Source organism: Protopterus annectens, chromosome 4.part0 (genome assembly GCF_019279795.1).
Source record: "Protopterus annectens isolate FY-2018-M chromosome 4.part0, PAN1.0, whole genome shotgun sequence".
Lineage (NCBI taxonomy): Eukaryota > Metazoa > Chordata > Ceratodontiformes > Protopteridae > Protopterus > Protopterus annectens.
Genome location: NC_056733.1, coordinates 617,228,068 through 617,247,295, shown reverse-complemented (window position 1 = coordinate 617,247,295; position 19,228 = coordinate 617,228,068). Strand labels below are relative to the sequence as shown.

General features: G+C 43.3%; 1 protein-coding gene across 9 annotated transcripts in view; it reads left to right on the top strand.

The window, feature by feature from the left end:
- LOC122799480 (N-lysine methyltransferase KMT5A-like) overlaps nt 1–19,228 on the top strand; it is an 882,477-nt gene that overhangs the window by 419,615 nt on the left and 443,634 nt on the right. For 6 of the 9 annotated variants that reach the window (XM_044068570.1, XM_044068567.1, XM_044068572.1 and 3 more), the window contains one exon: nt 5,927–5,989. The exons of the other annotated variants lie outside the window; for them this stretch is intronic. In XM_044068570.1, coding sequence (XP_043924505.1) covers nt 5,927–5,989 — 63 coding nt within the window. The remainder of the gene's footprint in view (nt 1–5,926; nt 5,990–19,228) is intronic. 9 annotated transcript variants of the gene reach the window in all.

The following is a 19,228-nucleotide window of genomic DNA, read 5'->3' as shown; positions in this document are numbered from 1 at the left end:
GATTGCCCTAAAGCTATGCCTAAACAGCCAAAAAAGTATCAATCTTATAGTAATTTATATACCACCAGGCAAAAACTTGGAAAACCTAGAACAGACTCTTAGCTGGTTTGCCACCAACTACCCTCAAGAAACCATAGTACTAGGGGACTTCAACATTGACTGGTCCCTCTGCTCCGTGCACTCAAATCCTCACCCCATCAACCTACATGGTTTCTCCCAAAATATTCTATCTCACACTAGAATTGGAAATGCCCAACAAAAAGAGAGTATCATTGACTGGATTCTTACTAACAAGGGTACAAATAACTATACCACAGGGACCCTTCCCAATGACCTTAGTGACCACCTTATTACCTTTATTATAAAACATAAATGTCCACCTACTAACCCCCCCCCCCCCAACCAGACTAGTTAGAAATAGTAAGAAATTTGTCCCAGATCAATTTCTTGCAGACCTCAAATCATGTAATTTGGTCCATCCTAAAAACTTTACCCTTAGATGAGAGTGTGTCATACTTTAATGACACATTCCTCAAGATACTAGACTCCCATGCCCCAAAGCGACTAATCAGAACTAAGGAACGAATTGCACCTTGGCTAACAAGAGATGCTAAAACCAAAATTAAACTCAGAGACCAGGCCTGGAACAAATGGAGAGCTACTAAACCCCCCCTAGATCGCACCAAGTTCCTACAGCTTAGAAACTCAACCAAAGCAGCCATTACTTCAGATAAAAAACAATATTTCTGTCTCCTCCAGGATAAACACCAGCATAACCCTAAAAAATTTTGGGCTGGATTCAATAACCTCCTTCATCCAGGTAAATCTACCACCCCCACCCCTGAGAAACTCATAGGTAAAGATCCAGGACAAATAGCCAACACTTTTAACTCTTTTTTTTTTTTTTTTTTTTTTTTTTTTTACCGAGACCATTCAGTCCCTAGCCATTCAGCTTACTTCTTCTCCCTCACCTGTAACTTTAACTAAAGACCCAATTCACCCCTCCTTTAACTTACAACCAACATCTACCTCCTATATACGTACTCTCTTGAAAAAACTCAAACCAACCACCCTAGCGGCTGACCAACTCCCAGCCAAATACTTACAAATAGCGTCTGATGTCATAGCATATCCCGTTTCAATCTTGATTAACCGAACCATAACTGAAGCTACCATTCCCTCAATTTGGAAAATCTCTTATATCTCCCTCTCCACAAAGGAGGGACCTCCACAGACACATCTAACTATAGACCCATAGCAATACTGTCTCCACTAGCCAAAATTATGGAACGTTGTGTTCACAAACAACTCATAAGCCACTTTACCCTTAATAGCCTCTTGTCTAACACCCAGCACGGTTTTCGCCCCCATCACAGCACAACCACTGCTCTACTCTCCTTTGTTGACTCAGTCAATTACAACCGCAATAATAAATTAATATCCTCCGCTCTTTCTTGACCTATCGAAAGCCTTAGACATGGTCAATCACCAGCAGCTGCTCCATACCCTGGAAACCCTTCATCTTAGCAAATTAACCATAAGTTGGTTTAATGCTTACCTCTCTGGTAGAAAACAAGCTGTTCAGTGGCAAAACAGGCTATCAGACCTACTCCCCAATAATATTGGTGTTCCCCAGGGCTCTATTCTCGGTCCCCTTCTCTTTTCTGTCTTTATAAATGATCTTCACTCAGTCATTCCCAAAGCCACCTGCATTCAATATGCAGATGACTCCACCCTGATCTGCTCTGATGTCTCTCTCGCCAAACTCCAAGCTACAACCCAAAACTGCTTTACCATAGTCGAAAAATGGTTCTCAGAATTAAAACTCTTACTTAACCCAACCAAAACCAAGTTACTTCTATTTTTCTCCACTCTACCTCCCAAGGAAAAGAACCTCCAAATGCCAATAACCCAGCCTTCCATGTGTCCTCCACCAATGGCACCATTATTGAACCTGTCTCCCACACCAAACTACTAGGAGTGACCATTGACCACAAGCTTAAATTTGATACACACGTTAGCCTGACCATTAAGTCGGTAAACAAGAAACTCGGGACTATGTACAGAATAAAGAACTTCTTAACCCCACACACCAAACTAACTATCGCTCGCACCCACCTCCTCTCCACCCTCCTTTACGCCTCCCCGATACTTTCCTTCCTTAACAAGAGAGAGCTCAATAAACTCTCTACAGCCTATAACCATATAGTCAGATTTATAAAGGGTATGCCTTATCGTACCCACCACTGCCTAAACCCAAGGACACTTGAATGGTTAGAATTGCCCAATATTCTCAAACTCAATCAACTTACTGAGGCATTTAAAATAATCAACCAACCAGACAAAACCCCCTCCCTGAGTAGAATACTTACCCCCTACTCCAACCTTACGTGCCTCAGATCATCTAAAAGTCTCCAGGTGCAGACCATCAAATCTAACAACTCGGGAGGTGAAGCTCTGTATGCCAATTCCATTGGAAAATCCTGGAATTCCCTCCCAAACAACCTAAGACTCATGACCTCTCTTAATCAATTCAAAAATCACTTCAAAGAATTCCTTAAGTCCCACTGGCTATGCCCCTGTTCTAAACCAGACTAACATCAAATGCCCAGGACCACCTAAGCCTCTACCCAACCCAGATTGATCTTTCTCCCCTTAAGGCTTCACAATGTAACCATGTCAGACTATCTACATAAGTTTTGTACCTGTTTTAAACCGTATGTAAAGCCAATTGTTTTTTGTTTATATTCTTTGTTAATAACATCATCTTATGCTGTATATTATATGTACCTTCTTTTCTTCTGGAGCTTTTCTCCCCAGGCCTCTACTGAAAATGGACATGTATCCAGCTAGACTAGCCCGGTCAACAAATGTAAAATAAAATAAATAATGTGCTGTGCAGCACTTGTCTCCAAGTGATAGAGCCCTTATCATTGAAATAAACCCAGTAGCTTAAAATCCACCAAAGCCAAATTTCAGGCTAAAATAGCTACCCAAACGAAAGATAATCAAAGCTTGCTTTAGTTATGTTTGTAATCTCATAAGCAGAGTCCAGCATTGAACTGAGCTGATTACCTACACTGAAGCTGAAGATGGTGAACTTATGTGGCTGATAAATCCAGTTCAAACTTTACCTCTCTCCTCTGTCTATATCACAAGATAATACCCAAAACTGGTTTGTCTCCAGCTTGTCACACAAGACAGAGTCCTAAATGTACTCTGAGAAGCTTAAAATACTGCATTGATGGGTTGTAGCAGTCTCCCTGGATGCATCTTTAGTGTAAAACACTATGTAAATAACTATAAGTCTCAGCCTCCATACAGGTTTTGTACAAGTGAATGGAGAACAGCTACAGTCATTCCTCTGCTTTAGGGAGGACTTTCCATTGACTCCCAAGTCTTACTAGGCTTGTATGCAAGGCCATAGACTCCTCTTGGAACTAATGAAAAAGGGCATGAGGGAACCTCCAAACACTGGATTTGTTTCAGTTTAAATTTCAGTGGCAGGTCCATGCTTAATCACCAAAGCAAATGGTGTAGGTAAAACAGTACACGCTGCATACCTCAGCATGCCCAAGGCTTTTGACACAATCCTCCACTCAAGTATAGAGTCAAAAGTAAACAAACTGGGAATAAACCAAAGTGTTACGTACTGGATAGCCAACTGACTCGCAGGAGATCAAAATGGGGGACTCTGCCTCCACAAAGGCACTAGTCACCATGGAATCCCCCAGTGTTCGGTGCAGAGACCTGTCCTGTTTTGGCATTTATTTCCTGAAGTAAAAGTCTGTACCAAAGGACTCAAGTTTGCAGACGACGGCAAGTTTATAACAGTCATTAAATCCCCAAACTACTTGGCCATCCTGCAGTAAGGTTTGGCACAAACAAACGACTGCAACTAAATACCAAAACAATTCATTATCTTTTTGGAAGTCCTCTACCTTGGGAATCTGCCACATTGACAATATGCCCTTGAGATTTGACCCAGTATTTAGGATTTGGGAACTTATGTGGACAGTGACTTGATAACAGGAGCCCACTGGTGTAAGAAAGCCCTATATTGCACAGCTTGTAATTGGTTAGAGATGTCATTGTTCCCTTTTACTCTGCCCTCATTTTAATCATTTGAGTATAATTCCCCCTTTGGCATGTATCTCTCCAGATATATGCAATCAAATGGAAACGCCACAGAGGCCTTACTAAGAAGAGGATAAAAGGCCTAAATTTGCTCTATGTGGACATAAAGCACTGTCACTGTACTGTGTATCCTATGGACTAAGAGGTGACCAATGTTGAGCATTAATGACCGCCTGTGACTCAATATTGATGTACCTGCACCTCAGCAGTATATCCTCTGGACTGAGATGACCAATGTTGGGCATTAATGACCGCCTGTGACTCTATTGATGGACCTGCACCTCAGCAAATCAAATGGCATCAGAAATACTGTAGGGATATAAACTTGTTCTGCAATCTCCTCAAAATAGTTTGTTGGTACCAGTATATCTTAGAGTATAATACTGCTCTGAAATAGACTTTCCCTCTATGTATGTAACACACAGCTCATCCCAGTCTGTATTCAGGATCAACTTGTACCTATGGATGAGTAGTAGAAAAGTTGGTACATGTGTTATCGCAACCACATTTTTGCGGCAGCTGCAAGTACACTTTTTTGCATGCTTTCTCGACAGCATCTATCATGCTCCAAAGTGTGATATCTGGAGATGTCGTCTGGCATTTCATTAGGGGTCTCTGTGGTTAGCTTGACAAGTTTACTTGGTACTGATATCACCTATCAGGTAATATGGCTACCACTATGGCAAGCACTGACCATGGTGTGAATATGAACGAAATGACATGCTGCTTAAAATGAGTGCAAGAAGAAGAAAAAACGCAACAGGTTACTAACAGTGTGTGGTACTGAAAATAAGTGTGGAAATTCTTGGGAGCAATAACAGGCAAATGTGAAAACAGAACAGTGTGGTTGCATAATAGCCAACAGAGAAAGCATTGTTGCGATAGTACTGTGTAAAAAAAAAAATGCTTCATGTTTAGAGCTAAAATATTGCTGGTGTGCTGAAATTAATCAGATGTGATGGAAGACCGTTTAAGACTGGCTTACGTATTTTCACAACCACGCATTCTCACCAGCACTCTTGAGAATGGAATGCTGGAGAGAATGCCTGGTTTCCATAATACAGTTAAAGTGCTGGTGTGAATGCGTGGCTGCGATAATACGCAAGTACCGAAAAGTTTCTTCTGGGACTGCCTGTTGTACAAGTGGACAGACAGCTCCTAAATGCCCTGTATCCTCCATAGGTCCCTTCAAATTGTGTATGGTATGATTTCAGTTATTCTTATTAAGGGTAATGTATAATTACAACCACAAGTTTGGTAGGGCTAATCCTAGTGCCAAACAGGATCAGTTAATTCAAGTACCAAAAGGGAAACTGGATAGGCTTTAAAATAGCCTGCAAGGGCAGCTAGCCTAGTACTTGTGTATGAACCTGTGATGAAGAATACATTATTGATGTTGATAGTGAAGAATAAGACTTTTTTCTGGAGATATGGAAAAGTTTATTGTAGCATTATGAAGAACTATTTTTTGGCAACCTTTGCACAAGTAGGTGGGAGCTATTTCACAGAGACTGAACAGAATCTGAGAGTGGAGATGAAACACTGATTCAGAGAAGCAGGGAGCTGTAGATTGTATGTGGCATTTGTTTCTGGTAGAGAAAAGTGTGTGTGTAGTAGTGTCTAAAGGAGGACACCTGTGGTAAGAATCTGAAATAGAAAGGATGTTGTTAATAGGCACTTCGTGTGGGGCAAACTAATTGAAACCTTGGATTTCAGGGCTGTTGAGATTCATTCTGTAATATATCTGGTGACCGATCAGTTTTGTGACACTGTGTTTGAATTGTTTCAGTTATCTGGGAGATTCATGATGGAATACGGAAGCACAAACTCTCCATGGCAGGAGTATTTTCAGGTATGACTGTTCGAAGTAATAAGCTATTTACGGTTTTGAATGGGATAACATTACTGAAAATTAAATTGTTTTCTTTGGACATTGAGACTTTGAGTTTAGGAGATGGGAGTAATACTGGAGAAGTGCATCACATTTGTGTATTTGCGTGGTGAATTGAGGCGGAGAAACTGAGATACATGGGTCTAACAGTAATTTGCTGCTTTTGTAGTGGTGATTTTGTAATTTGTAAATGCCTGTAGTAGCAGTAAGTGAGGAGAGGGGCCAGACTGCAAAATAAAATTGTAAAATGGTATGTATAAACAGTATGAAGGATTGGAACTGGTTCCTTTGATTGTGAAGAGAAATGATTTAAAGAGGAGCTTGCTTTGTCTGATAAGGTATACTTGAATATTATACAGCAGGGTACTGGCAGTATTAGTGTAGAGAATAGATGCAAACTTTTAAGGAAAGCAGATTTAAGAGGACCTTCTGAGAATGCAAATAAGGATGTGGAACAGATTTAGATGACTGCATTGATAGGTGAATGGGTGGAAAATTGAAGCTGGAAAATTGAAGCTGAAGTGGAAGGGGGAAAAGCCTACTTGTATATCTAAATGTAGCAAGTATAAAATGAAGGTGTTTTTTAATGTAAGAATATCAAATCTGACATGTCTGTAGAAGTTATAGTGGACTGTACTTTTTTGCTCTTGCATAATTAATCTATTTGTAATGGTGTGGTGAATCTTGCATATTAACAGTGGCAAAGAGATTATATTTGGAGGTATTCTGAAAACAAATATTTATTTTAAAGGAGCTAAAAGAGCAGATAAAGCATTTTTTTTTTCAGATCATAGCACAAAATGAGTTTGAAAACAGTTAGTGATGAAATTAAAATTGGAATGTGTGGAATAACAAATGAAAGGCATAAACTAAGGAGTGCAAAAGAATGAGGACATTTTTATGAAAACTAGACAGAATTGCAATTGAATTGTAGGAAAAATATTAAGCCATATTTGTTGGTAAAACATGGGAACAGTGCTAGAGAAGGGATTTGGTAGTCCATAAGTTGTCTAGCCACAAGTATGCACACTTGAGTTCTTCCCACCCTTTTTGAGTATGTAATAGTACTCTCCTTCCAAATTGAGCACGGCCATAAATGATAATCGTGATGAAAATGTGTTTATGCATTGAATCCATAGTACTTACACTGATACTGGAGAGAGTTTATGGAAAAAGTACATGGTTAAATGTTTAGACTGTAATTACAGAAGAGAAGAAATGTCAGTAACAGAATGAAGTAAAAATGTTAATTATTCACACTGCCTCAGTGGCATTTTTTTGTCTGCGCACAAACCCACACTTGAAGTTCTCCAGAGCTCAGAATTCCCTCCTCTAACTCTCTGATAGAGGATTGGCTAAGCCTCTCCCAACAGAGGAAGCCTCACTCCTGTCCGTCAGTTACCCACCCTTTTAGTGCCAGCTGTAGGACTGTCAAGTTGAATCTGCTCAGAAACCTGCATTAGTGGATTACAGCTTACAGACCCTGATAGGATCTGTTCCCTTCCTTTTTATTGTGCATTTTTGATTTTTTTCTGTTTTATTTAATGTGCACATATACTTGGACTACAAATTGTATATGCATATGTAAGCTTAAATCTAGCTGTTTAGTATTGCTGTTAATTCTGGGAACTGTATGCTTAATACTGCTTGTAAGCAGTTATGGTGCTTTTCTAAAGTATTCTCTGACTTGTACTGGAAAAACTGAAGATGTTCTTTGTGTTTCATTGTTGCAGTCATCACCTGTGGGTTATCCCTGCTGTGGTAGCCCTCAACTGGCCCAAATACCAGAGTCAGTGTATTTCTGCGTCCGCTGCTGTTGCCTGTAGTCCGTCAGTCATCAGTGCTGTAAAACAAGGCAGCCGATGCCATTACATCAGTCTTTCTTGCCGTGGAGTCCGTAGCAGAAGCAGTTTGCAAGTGTGCCGGTCAGTCGCTACCACAGTTTGAATTTCAGCTGAAAATGTCTAAAGCTAAGTACCCCTTTGGAGAACTTTTTTATTGCACTAACAGATGTCCAAAAAAAGGTAACAATAGTCACACCTGTGGAAAGCAGATCCCACACACAGACTTGCATTCATACTGCGTCACTTGTTTAGGCCCAGACCACGACATCCTCCGTTGCCGGTTCTGTGCCCTCTTTAACGTGAGAATCATTTGCCATAAAGCTTATTGTAGACAGATATTTTCATCTTCTGAAATGGTGCCCGTCAGCCAACAGTCTGTGAACATTCCAATAAAATGCAGAGATAGGTAGACCACACAAGGCTAAGCCTTCCAACGACTCTGCCACTAAGCAGGTCAGTTCTCCGGATGTCAGCGAGGCGCTTTCGCAGCCCCTGATGCCCTATTCGATATCTATGCGTCTGTCTACCGAGACCCTTTCATGCTACAGAAATCTTGGTAGTCTTAGCCTTTTGTTGTTTCTGCTTCTGTTGGGTCCGGAGCTACGATGCAGGCACTGGCTTCTGAGGAGGCCCATCGCACTACCGGATTTAGACAGAAACAGACATCTCATCCGACTACTGTTTCTCTCAGACCAGTGGATGCTCTTAGGCCTAGAAGCCAGGCCACTCCTTCAAAATCTGCCTCTAGCTGCCATCTTGCTCCTGCTCCACCACCGCAAGCACAAATGCTTAAAATGGCAGAGGATCTCATTTCCATTATCAGGGGTAGTCAGGTCACAACTTCTAAAGCAAAGCCACCCTTCCCCAGAAATTGACAAAACAGGATTCTAAGGAATCTGACTATTCAAATTTTGAAGAGGAACAACCACCTCTGATTGCTTATGAAGATTCAGATGCAGAGGAATCCATTCCTTCTGCCTCCCCACCAAAAGACCTTTCCTTTGGAGAAACCCTTCACACCCCCAGGGAGCATTTCCAGTGGGAATATCAGGATTTCCCCCAGTCTAAGAAAAGACTTTGAGGTTCTGGACCTGCTCCAGCACAGACCCCTGGCCATACCTCATGTTTTAAAGTGGTGGATGATGTTCCCTGATGCCTTCCCACCTACTCCTAGTAAACCTGACTGGTGTTAGTGCCAGATTCTCACAAATACCTGTACAGAAGTCCTGCTGCAGACCCAGAGGTCATTACACAGGGACCTAAAGGAGCTAAGACTAGTTCTGCCAAGAATCCTGTTCCTTCTGACAAGGATTTCAGAACTCTGGACAGATGAGATAAAAAAGTATACACCTCTGCAGCCTTGGCTATCAGAGCACTCTGCTGTCAGTTCCATATGTTAAAATATCAACAACCCACTTTGGAACTATTAAAACAAAAGATTTCAACCTTTCCTGACTGCCAGTTCGCAAGAGTTAGCAGATTTATTGCACTCTACTTGTGAAGTGGCCAAGCGCTCGTTACATTGTGGATATGACCCCCCCAGAAGCCTCAAACAGGGCAGCAGTGTCAGGATCTGTCATTAGGAGACATGCATGGTTGAAGGAACAACCTCTCCCTGGTCATGTCAAGTCTAAACTAATTGATGGACCCTTGGATAAGAGCTACTTGTTTGGAGTAAAAGCACAAGTGTTTAAAAAGATGGAAGACAAAGCAAAATGTATGCAAACAGTAAAAGATTTCTTTCAGATTCAACCTCCCAGGTTCAGCAGGAACTTCCCTCTAAGCACTGGTCCTTCCCTGCACCTAACAGACAGGGTCAAGGTAAGCCATGCGGGGAAAGACCACCCAGGGGCAACAGACCAAACCGTGGACCACTTACTCCCCAAAGGCAGGGAGTTCTAAGCCACCATTCTGTAGCAGAAACTCTCAATGGACTCCCTCTTCCCCCCTCTGGCCACCCTTCACTCTCCAAAAAGATAGGAGGAGGGCTCTCCTTCTGCAAAGAAAATTGGCTTTCTGTAACAAAGGACCAGTGGGTCTTGATCATTTTTCAGGGATACAAATTGTTTCAGTGAACTCCCAGTTCCAAGAGGGTACCTAGACTTACCGCCACATCATTAGGCAGAGGCACTGAAACAGTTACAAACTCTCATATCCCAGGGAGCAGTAGAACCTGTCCCCTCAGATCAAACAGGCAAAGGCTTTTATTCAGGATTATTCCTGGTTTCCAGAAGAGGGCACTTGGCACCCCAAACCTGGATCTATCCATTTTGGACACCTCCCTGGTGGTCCCCAAATTCAAAATGCTACCTTTGACTAGACCTAAAAGATGTTTACCTCCACATTCACACAAGAGAATCCTGTAGGAAATTCCTGCGCTTCATAGCAGGCTCACAACACTTTCAGTCCTCTGCGCTACCCTTTGGCATATCTACTGCACCCAGAGTATACAAATGCTTAGCCCCGGCCGTAACATTTTGCAGACAGAGAAATGTACAGATTTTGCCCTTATCTGGACAACTGCCTTATTCAGGCAGTGTGCAAAGAAAAGGTGCTCCAGGACCTTATCTTTGTCAGAAGTCAAAGCAAACACCTTCCAGGAAGATCATTTTCTTGAGAACACTGCTGGACACAACATCCCAAATGACCGTCCTATCCACAGAAAAGCAGAGCTTCTTGCCCCTCTACTTTACCCATATGGCTTCCAGAAGTTAGCTCACTGCGAGGAAGTTCCTGCAAGCTTTTGGCTACATGATATCTTGCATCCTTCTAATTCCTCTGGCCAGGCTTCACATGACGAAACTTCACTGGTATCTAAAGAACCTTTGCTGTCCGCACACTCAGCCTCTAGACACCTCTCTCCCTCTGATCCCCTGTATAAGGACCTAGTTTCTCTGGTGGCCAGGGGCCTGTGCCATAAATGAGGGTCTTCCCATCATCTTCCGCCCTACCGGCCAGACCATCACCACTGATGCCTCAGACATTGCTTGGGGTGCTCACCTAGCAGGCGGGTGCACCCAAGGTCTTTTGGATGCCCAGTACCTTCCCTTACACATCAATTAGAAGGAAATGATGGCAGTACAAAAGGCTCTGACATCCTTCAAACACCATGTCAGGCAGGGGTTCTCTAGCAAAACAGACACCAAAGTAATGTGGTACATCAACAAACAGGGAGGGACCCAATCTTACTCTATGTGCAGGCTAGCCATGAACCTCTGGCTTGACAGCTGCCTCCATGGGTTTACACCTAATTGCCCAATACCTACCAGGGATCAACAACACCCTGGCAGACCAGTTAAGCAGAAACTTATTGGACCCCCATGAATGGCAGCTCCACAGAAAAATCCTTTTTACAAATACTCAGGAGTGAGGGCCTCCGGAAGTGGATCTCTTCGCTTTGCACTTAAACCATCAGCTAAAAAAAATTTCTGTACCAGGGAAGCATCACTGTGGAAGGTGGATGCCTTGACCTTCCACTGGAAGATGTTCTTCGTGTTTAACTGTTGCAGTCATCACATTTTGGTTATCTGCTTGCAGTAGCCTTCAGTCGGCCTGATTATCAAAGTCTTGGGTCCTGCGTTGGTTGCTGTCTCATTTTCCATGACATCAGGTAGTCAGGGGTATAAAGCATGCAGCCGACGCCATTACATCAGTCTTTTTTGCTGTGCAGTGCCCGAAGCAGAAGCAGTTCGCAAGTGCCGGTTGCCTGACTCCTGAAATTTTCGCTTTTGAGTTTCAGAGTTGAAGTCTTCAACTAAAGCCAAGTACCCCATTGGGGAAACTTTTTCTTGCTCTAAACCAATGTCAGTAAAAGTGAATAATTGTATTTCTTGTGGAAAGCAAATACCTCATAAAGATTTTCATTGGTACTGTATTCCTTGCCTAGGTCCTGACCACGACATACCTCGCCGTCTGTTTTGTGCCTTATTTAAACAACGAACTATTCGTCATCTGTATATTTACGCTTCTGAATATTTTGGTACTCAGTTCAGTTATCCAGATATGGCTTCAGTAAGCCACCCGACTACAGACATTCTGAAAAAAAGCAAAGATAGACAGATACGGGCCACCTAGTTCCAAAGCTGCTGACAACGCTTCTAAGCTAGTCGCCAGTTTGCCATTACTCAGTGAGGCACTTTAGCAGCCCCTGATACCTGCTACTTCAGATTCGCAGGCCTCTACTGAGACCCATTCGGAGTCCGGTATGCTGCGAGATGCTTCAACTGTGGAACCTGCGGATGTCTGTACCTTGGATGGGTCTGGAGCCGCTGTGCAGGCACCGGCTTCTGAGGGTGTATTCAGGCTTACTGACTGATATTAAACAGACGCAATCTTCAAGGCCTAAAACTCCACCCATGCCTAGAAAACAGATGCCCAGACCGCATGGTCAGGCCTCTATGCCTAAAAAAAAATAAGAATGGCTGAAGACCTTATTACTTTAATCAGGGGAAGCCAACCTTCCCCCTCTAAGAGACCTAAGACTGAATTTGGTTATGATTTTTCTGATCAGGATTCTGAAATGTCTGTTTCTTCTGATGACCAGGATTTACCCTTATCTACCTATTCTGATGCAGAGGACTCTATTCCCTCTGCTTCCCCTCCAGAGGATTTCTCTTTTGGTGAAACCTTGCATACTCTTAGGGAGCATTTTCACTGGGAAAGCCAGGATTACTCTGATTCTAAAAAGTGGTTTAGGGATTTCTTAATCCTGCCCCAAGCACAGGCCTTTAGTTATCCTCCCTGTACTGGACATTGTTGATGATGCCTTTACGGAGTCTAGCTTGGCCCCCTGACACTCTACCTCCTGCTCCCAGAAAACCAGATAGATATTGCAGGGTTCCTGACTCTCACAAGGTCCTCTTTAAAAATCCTACTGTGGATCCTGAGACCATTTCACAGGGACCCAAGTGCATAAAGGCTACTACTGCCAAATATCCTACCCCCCTGATAGAGATTCCAGGGCGCTGGATAGATGGGGTAAGAAGGTATATACTTCTGCAACATTGGCCATTAGGGCTTTAAATTGCTAGTTTTATATGCTAAAGTATCAGCAGCATATTATTGGATTGTTTAAACAGAAATTGATGATTCCTGAATGTGCTGAAAATAACGATTTACAGGATTTAATGCATTTTGCTGAACAAGTTGGAAAACATACTTTGCAATGTGGCTTTGATTCACTAGAGGCATCTTGCAGGGCTGCTGTTAATGAGTCTGTACTTAGAAGGCATGCTTTGCTTAAGGAGCAGTCTTTGCCAGATCATGTTAAAGCTAAATTGTTGGATGCTCCCTTAAACCAGGACCGCCTGTTTGGCAATAAAGCTGTAGTAGTACTTAAAAAGATGGAGGAAAAAGCTAAATCTATGCAAACTGTTAAAGATTTCCTGCAAGTGCAGCTTCCAAGATTTAGTAGGCATTGGCCTTCTAAGAATTGGCCCTTTCCTGCCTTTTCCAGGCCTTCAGTCCAAACCCAGAACCAACAGAACACTCAGGGTTCAGTCCCACGGTAAGCAAAGGACTAAGCAGTAGGGGGGGGTTCCCACTTTCAAAGCAGGGAGTGGTAAGACCCCACTTTATGGTAAACTGTCTCAATGACTTAACTTTAAAACTTCCAAGCCCTTCTCAACTGACTGCTCTTTTAGGGGGTAAGATTGTTCTGCAGGCAAAAAAACTGGGAGTGCTTTACCCAGGACAAATGGGTTTTAAATATAGTTTCCCCAAGGATACAGATTCCACTTCCTCACTTACCAACCCCAAACAGTTGGCCAGATTTAACCCAAAATCAGTGCGCAGAGGCTCAAAAGCAAGTTTTCTCTCAAGTACAAGTGCTATTCAGACTGTCCTAGAAAAGTAAAGGGGACAAAGTTTCTACTCTACTTTTTCTGGTGCCCAGAAAAGACAACTCCTGGCGTTCTATCCTGGATATCTCTGTCTTAAACACTTTTTTGGTGATCCCAAAATTCAAGATGCTTAACTCTTCACCAGTTGTTTCCTATGCTAGGCAAGGATGCCTGGTTGGCAACAATGGATTTAAAGGAAGCCTACCTCCACATCCCAATCAGGGAATCTTGCAGAAGATACCTACGCTTCAAAGCAGGCTTCATGCACCGTCAGTTCTCTGCACTGCCCTTTGGCTTATCTACTGCGCCCAGGGAATTCAGAAAGTGCCTAGCTCCAGTCATTGCATTTTGCAGGCAAAGAAATATTCAAATATACCCATACCTGGACAATTGTCTAATTCAGGCAGAAAGACAGGACATACTATTGAATCATCTGGCATTTATACAAAAAGTGCCAACTTCTCTGGGGTACACCATAAACGAAAAGAAATCCCATCTGGTACCCTGCCAACAAATTGTAGTCCTGGGAGCAAGCTTGAACGCAACTTCCAAAATGGCTTTCCTCACACCAGAGAAACAAGTTCATTTGACAGCTTACTTCAAACTAATGGCCACAAAGACCCTGTTATCTGCAAGACAAATGCTGCAACCCTTGGGGTTCATGGTCTCCTGCATTCTCCTAATTCCATATGCAAGACTGCATATGAAGAAACTACAGTATTATCTAAAAATCCTATTGTGTCAACATTTTCAGGATCTAGTAGCAATGATTACTATCATTCCTTATCTACGCCTAGAGTTCCTTTGGTGGGCTGAGGCCTGCCACCAAAACAAAGGACTGCCATTGACTCTACCCCCTGCCACCCAAACCCTAACAGATGCATCAGACTATGCATGGGGGGGCTCACCTGGCAGGGAGGTGCATTCAGGGCAAATGGAACTCAAGTCAAATGCCCCTGCATATCAATCAAAAAGAAATGTTAGCTGTACATAATGCTCTGACAGCCCTTCAAGGACCGCATTCTTCCAGGACAGTTAATGGTAAAGATGGACAACACCACTGTTATGTGGTACTTAAGCAGGGGGAACCCACTCAAACCCTCTGTGCAGACTAGCCATGGCTCTGTGGAACACAACCTTGAGCTACCAAGTGCACCTACAGGCTCAGTGCCTGCCAGGAAAGCTAAATAAACTGGCAGACAATCTAAGCAGAAATCTCATGGGCCCACACGAGTGGAAACTGGAACCAAAGACGTTCAACATGTTGATAAATAAATTGGGGGATCCCAGCGATAGACCTGTTTGCCTCCCCCCAGAACTACCAGTTGGACAGATTTTGCACAAGGACTCCCCACAAACAAGCTTGGAAAGTGGATACCCTGTCCTTCACCTGGAAAAATCTATCCTTTTATGCCTTTCCTCCTCTGCCTCTCCTCTCCAAGGTACTACTAAAGAACAAACAGGACAAACCAAGGACGATACTGATTGCACCAGACTGGCCATGGCAACACTGGTAACCCCCTCTTGCACAGTGTCACTGCTGGCACCATGGCACCTGCCTCAGACACCTACCCTACTGTCCCAGCAGAAGGGCCAGATTCTGCATCCGCAGCTTCAAGCCCTGAACCTGGCAGCCTGGCTAATTACCTGATCTCTTCATTACCATCCCTCAGTAAACAAGTGTTGGATGTCATTCTGGAGGCAAGGAGGCCTAGTACTAGAAAATCTTATGCTGAAAAATGGAAAAGATTCTGATGTTCGTGTTTCGCTGTTGCAGTCATTACACTTGGGTTATCCTGCTGGCAGGCTACCCTCAGTCGGCCTGAATTCCAAAGTCTAGGTCTGGCGTCTGTTGCTGTTGCCTCTTCCCTGACGTCAGTGCGCCAGGGGTATAAAAGATGCAGCCGACGCCATTTTCTAAAGTCTTTCTTGCCATGCGGTGCCTGAAGCATAAGCAGTTCGCAAGTGCCTGTGGGCAGACTCCTGAGATTTTCGTGTTCGAATTTCAGATCCGAAGTCTTCATTAAAATCTAAGTACCCCGTTGGGGAAACTTTTTTTCTTGCTCCAGACCTATGTCAGAAAAAGTTAATAATTGTATTTCTTGTGGGAAGCAAATACCTCATAAGGACTTTCATTCTTACTGTATTCCTTGCCTAGGCCCTGACCACAAAGTTGCTAGTTGTCGGTTTTGTGCTAGATTTAACCAATGCACTAAGAGTCTGTACGATTTTGCATTACACTATTTTGGCAGAAGATTTAATTATACGATGCCGTCTGATAGCCATCCGACTACCGGAATTCACAAAAAACGCAAAGAAAAAGGAAAGGACAGGCATCCGAGGTCCAAAACAGACTAGGCTTCTTTTAAGCCAGTCGCCGGTTCTCAGTGAGGTGCCTTCGCAGCCCCTCACGCCCGCTACTTTAGACCCGCAGGCCGCTACCGACTCCCGCATGGAGTCGACTAGGCTGCTGGAAGCTCGAGGTATTAGACCTTTGGAGACCATTCCCTCAGATGGGTCCGGAGCCGCTGAGCAGGCATCGGCTTCTGAGGGTGTCTTAAGACCTACTCAATTATACATTAAAATGACTTCAGCTTCAAAGGCAAAGACTAAAGCACCTTTAAAGACCAAAAGAAACAAGTACAACAGCCTCATGGACAGGCCTCCGTGCCCAAAAAACAGATGCTCAAAATGGCCAAAGACTTAATTACTGTGATCAGGGGCTCCCATCCCCCACCTGATAAAAGGCCTAGGCAAGAGACAGAATATGAATCTTCAGATCAGGTATCCATTTCATCTGATTCCTCTTCTGATCAGGAATACTCTTCCTCCCTATGAGGATTCTGATGCTGAAGAATCTATCCCTTTAGCCTCTCCTCCTGAGGATTACTCTTTTGGGGAAACCTTGCATACCATGAGGGAGCATTTTCACTGGGAGAGCCAAGATTTTTCAGAATCTAAGAAAAGGCTCCGAGACTTCCTTTTACTACCACAACACACAGGCCCCTAGCTATTCCACCTATTAGACATTGTAGATGTATTTTCAGAGTCCAGTCTGACCCATGACTCCTTACCTCCAGCTCCTGTTAAGCCGGACAGGTACTACAGGGGTTCCTGAATCTCATAAATTCTTTTTCAAAAACCCTGCTGCTGACCCAGAAACCATCTCTCAGGGTCCCAAAGGGGTCAAGGCTTCCGCTGCAAAAAACCCTACCCCCTCAGACAGGGATTGTAGGGTATTGGACAGATGGGAAAAACAGATTTACACTTCTGCTACCTTAGCTATACGGGCTTTAAATTGTCAGTTTCATATGCTCAAATATCTGCAATATATTATGTCACTGCTTAAACAGAAAATGTTAAATTCTGAATGTGCAGAAAGCAAAGAAATGTAGGATTTATTGCATGCAGCTGAACAAGTTGGAAAGCATACTTTGCAGTGTGGTTTTGATTCTTTAGAGGCCTCATGCAGGGCCGTTGTTACGGGTTCTGTCATCAGGAGGCATGCTTGGTTAAAGGAACAAAATCTGCCTGATCATGTCAAAGCAAAATGATTAGATGCTCCATTACAGCATGATACCGTGTTTGGTGTTAAAGCAAAAGAGGTGTTAAAGAAAATGGAGGACAAAGCTAAATCTATGCAAACGGTTAAGGATTTCTTACAGGTTCAGCCTCCTAGATTTAGCAGACACTGGCCTACAAAGAATTGGTCCTTTCCAGTGTCAGACAGACCACAAAGGGGCAGATAGACGCCCAAGAGGCATATCCCAGCTCCAAGGTTCGTACAGGTCTAAACAATGGGGTGCTTCTACTTCCAAAAGTGAAGAAGGCAAATCGCAGCCATACAGGAAACAGAAAGATTGGTGGCTCTGTATTGTAATGAGCCGAAATGGCTGCTAATGCTATATTAGCTTCAGCCTCCCAACCATAGCTTTGGGATTCAACCCAAGTGTAATGATTGCAACAGTGAAACACGAAGAACACAGTACAGTTGTGTACACTTACAATAAATGTAGATGTTCGAGTGTATTCATTGTTGCAGTCCAGGTTACCCACCCACCATCCCCCATTTCTTTGCTGGAACTTATCTGCACTTGTCTAATCTATACAACCTATGTGGTGTATTTGCTTGTAGATGAAGGTGTAATATATTTTGGTGCATGCATGTTTTATTGGCATATATTTTAGCCTACCCTTTTGGGGACACTTGACATCTGGGCCAAGAAAAACTGAAGAAAATGGTGTTGGCTGCATCTTTTATACCCCTGGCGCACTGATGTCAGGCAAGAGGCTACAGCAACCGACGCTGGACCTAGACTTTAGAATTCAGGCAAACTGAGGGCAGCCTGCCAGCAGGATAACCCAACTGTAATGACTGCAGCAGTGAATACACTCTTAACATCTACATTTATGGTAAGTGTACACAACTGTACTTGCCTGGAACCAAACTCAGGGCATGAGCACAGCAGCACCCAGTTTACCTTGGATTCTTCAGTACTTAACTGAGATGCTTCACAAGGGCCTTTCTTTTTCCTCCAAAATTCATGCCTCGGCCATTTCAGCTCATTACAACACAGTACCACCCCTCTTCTCTCATCCACTGCTCAAGCAGTTCCTCAGAGGGCCAAAAACTTGGACCACCCAGGAGAGCCCGTACTCCAGCCTGGGACCTTTGCTTTGTATTGAAAAAACATACTCTACCTCCTTTTGCGCCACCTGCAAATGCAGAGTTGAAATTCCTTTCTTGGAAGACGGCCTTCCTTTTAGATATCACTTCAAGAAGGATGTCTGAATTACAGGCCCTTATGGCAGTGGAGCCTTTCAACATCTTTCATGCGGACAGGGTGTCCCTCAGGACCAATCCCTCCATGCCCAAGGTAGTATCCAGTGTGGCTCTTGATCAGTCCATTCATTTACCAACCTTTTCTAATCCACAGAAAAAAGGGGAATGGATACTGCACTCAGATGTGCACAGACCACTTTGATTTTACACGGACAGGACTAAACCTCAAAGGAAATCTGAACAGCTGCTTGTGGCATTTGCTGCAGGAGCAGAGGGGAATGCCATTTCAAAGCAAACCATTTCTAAATGGATAGGCTATTGCATTCATTTCTGCTGTAAGCACCGTGGAAAACCTATCCCACAGGGGATAAGACCACACTCAACCAGGGCTGCATCTACTTCTACAGCCTTTCTCAGAGGTGTCCCTACCAGGGACATCCTAGAAGCTGCTACCTGGAGTTCTGTACATACTTTCACCAAGCATTAACATTTACAAATTTTCTCTAAATCCATAGCTGGTTTTACCACTGCAGTTTTGCAGGGCCTTATAGCTATAAATGCAGATGTTTGAGTGTATTCATTGTTGCAGTCCTGGCTACCCCTCCCTACAGCCCCCCAACTTCTTTTGGCTATACCTCTATTCCTTTTTACTTTGCCTAAAAGCTTTTTTGCTGTATTTGCTTTTTTGTTGGAGGTATAACTGTGTGTGTGTGTATGTGTGTGTATATATATA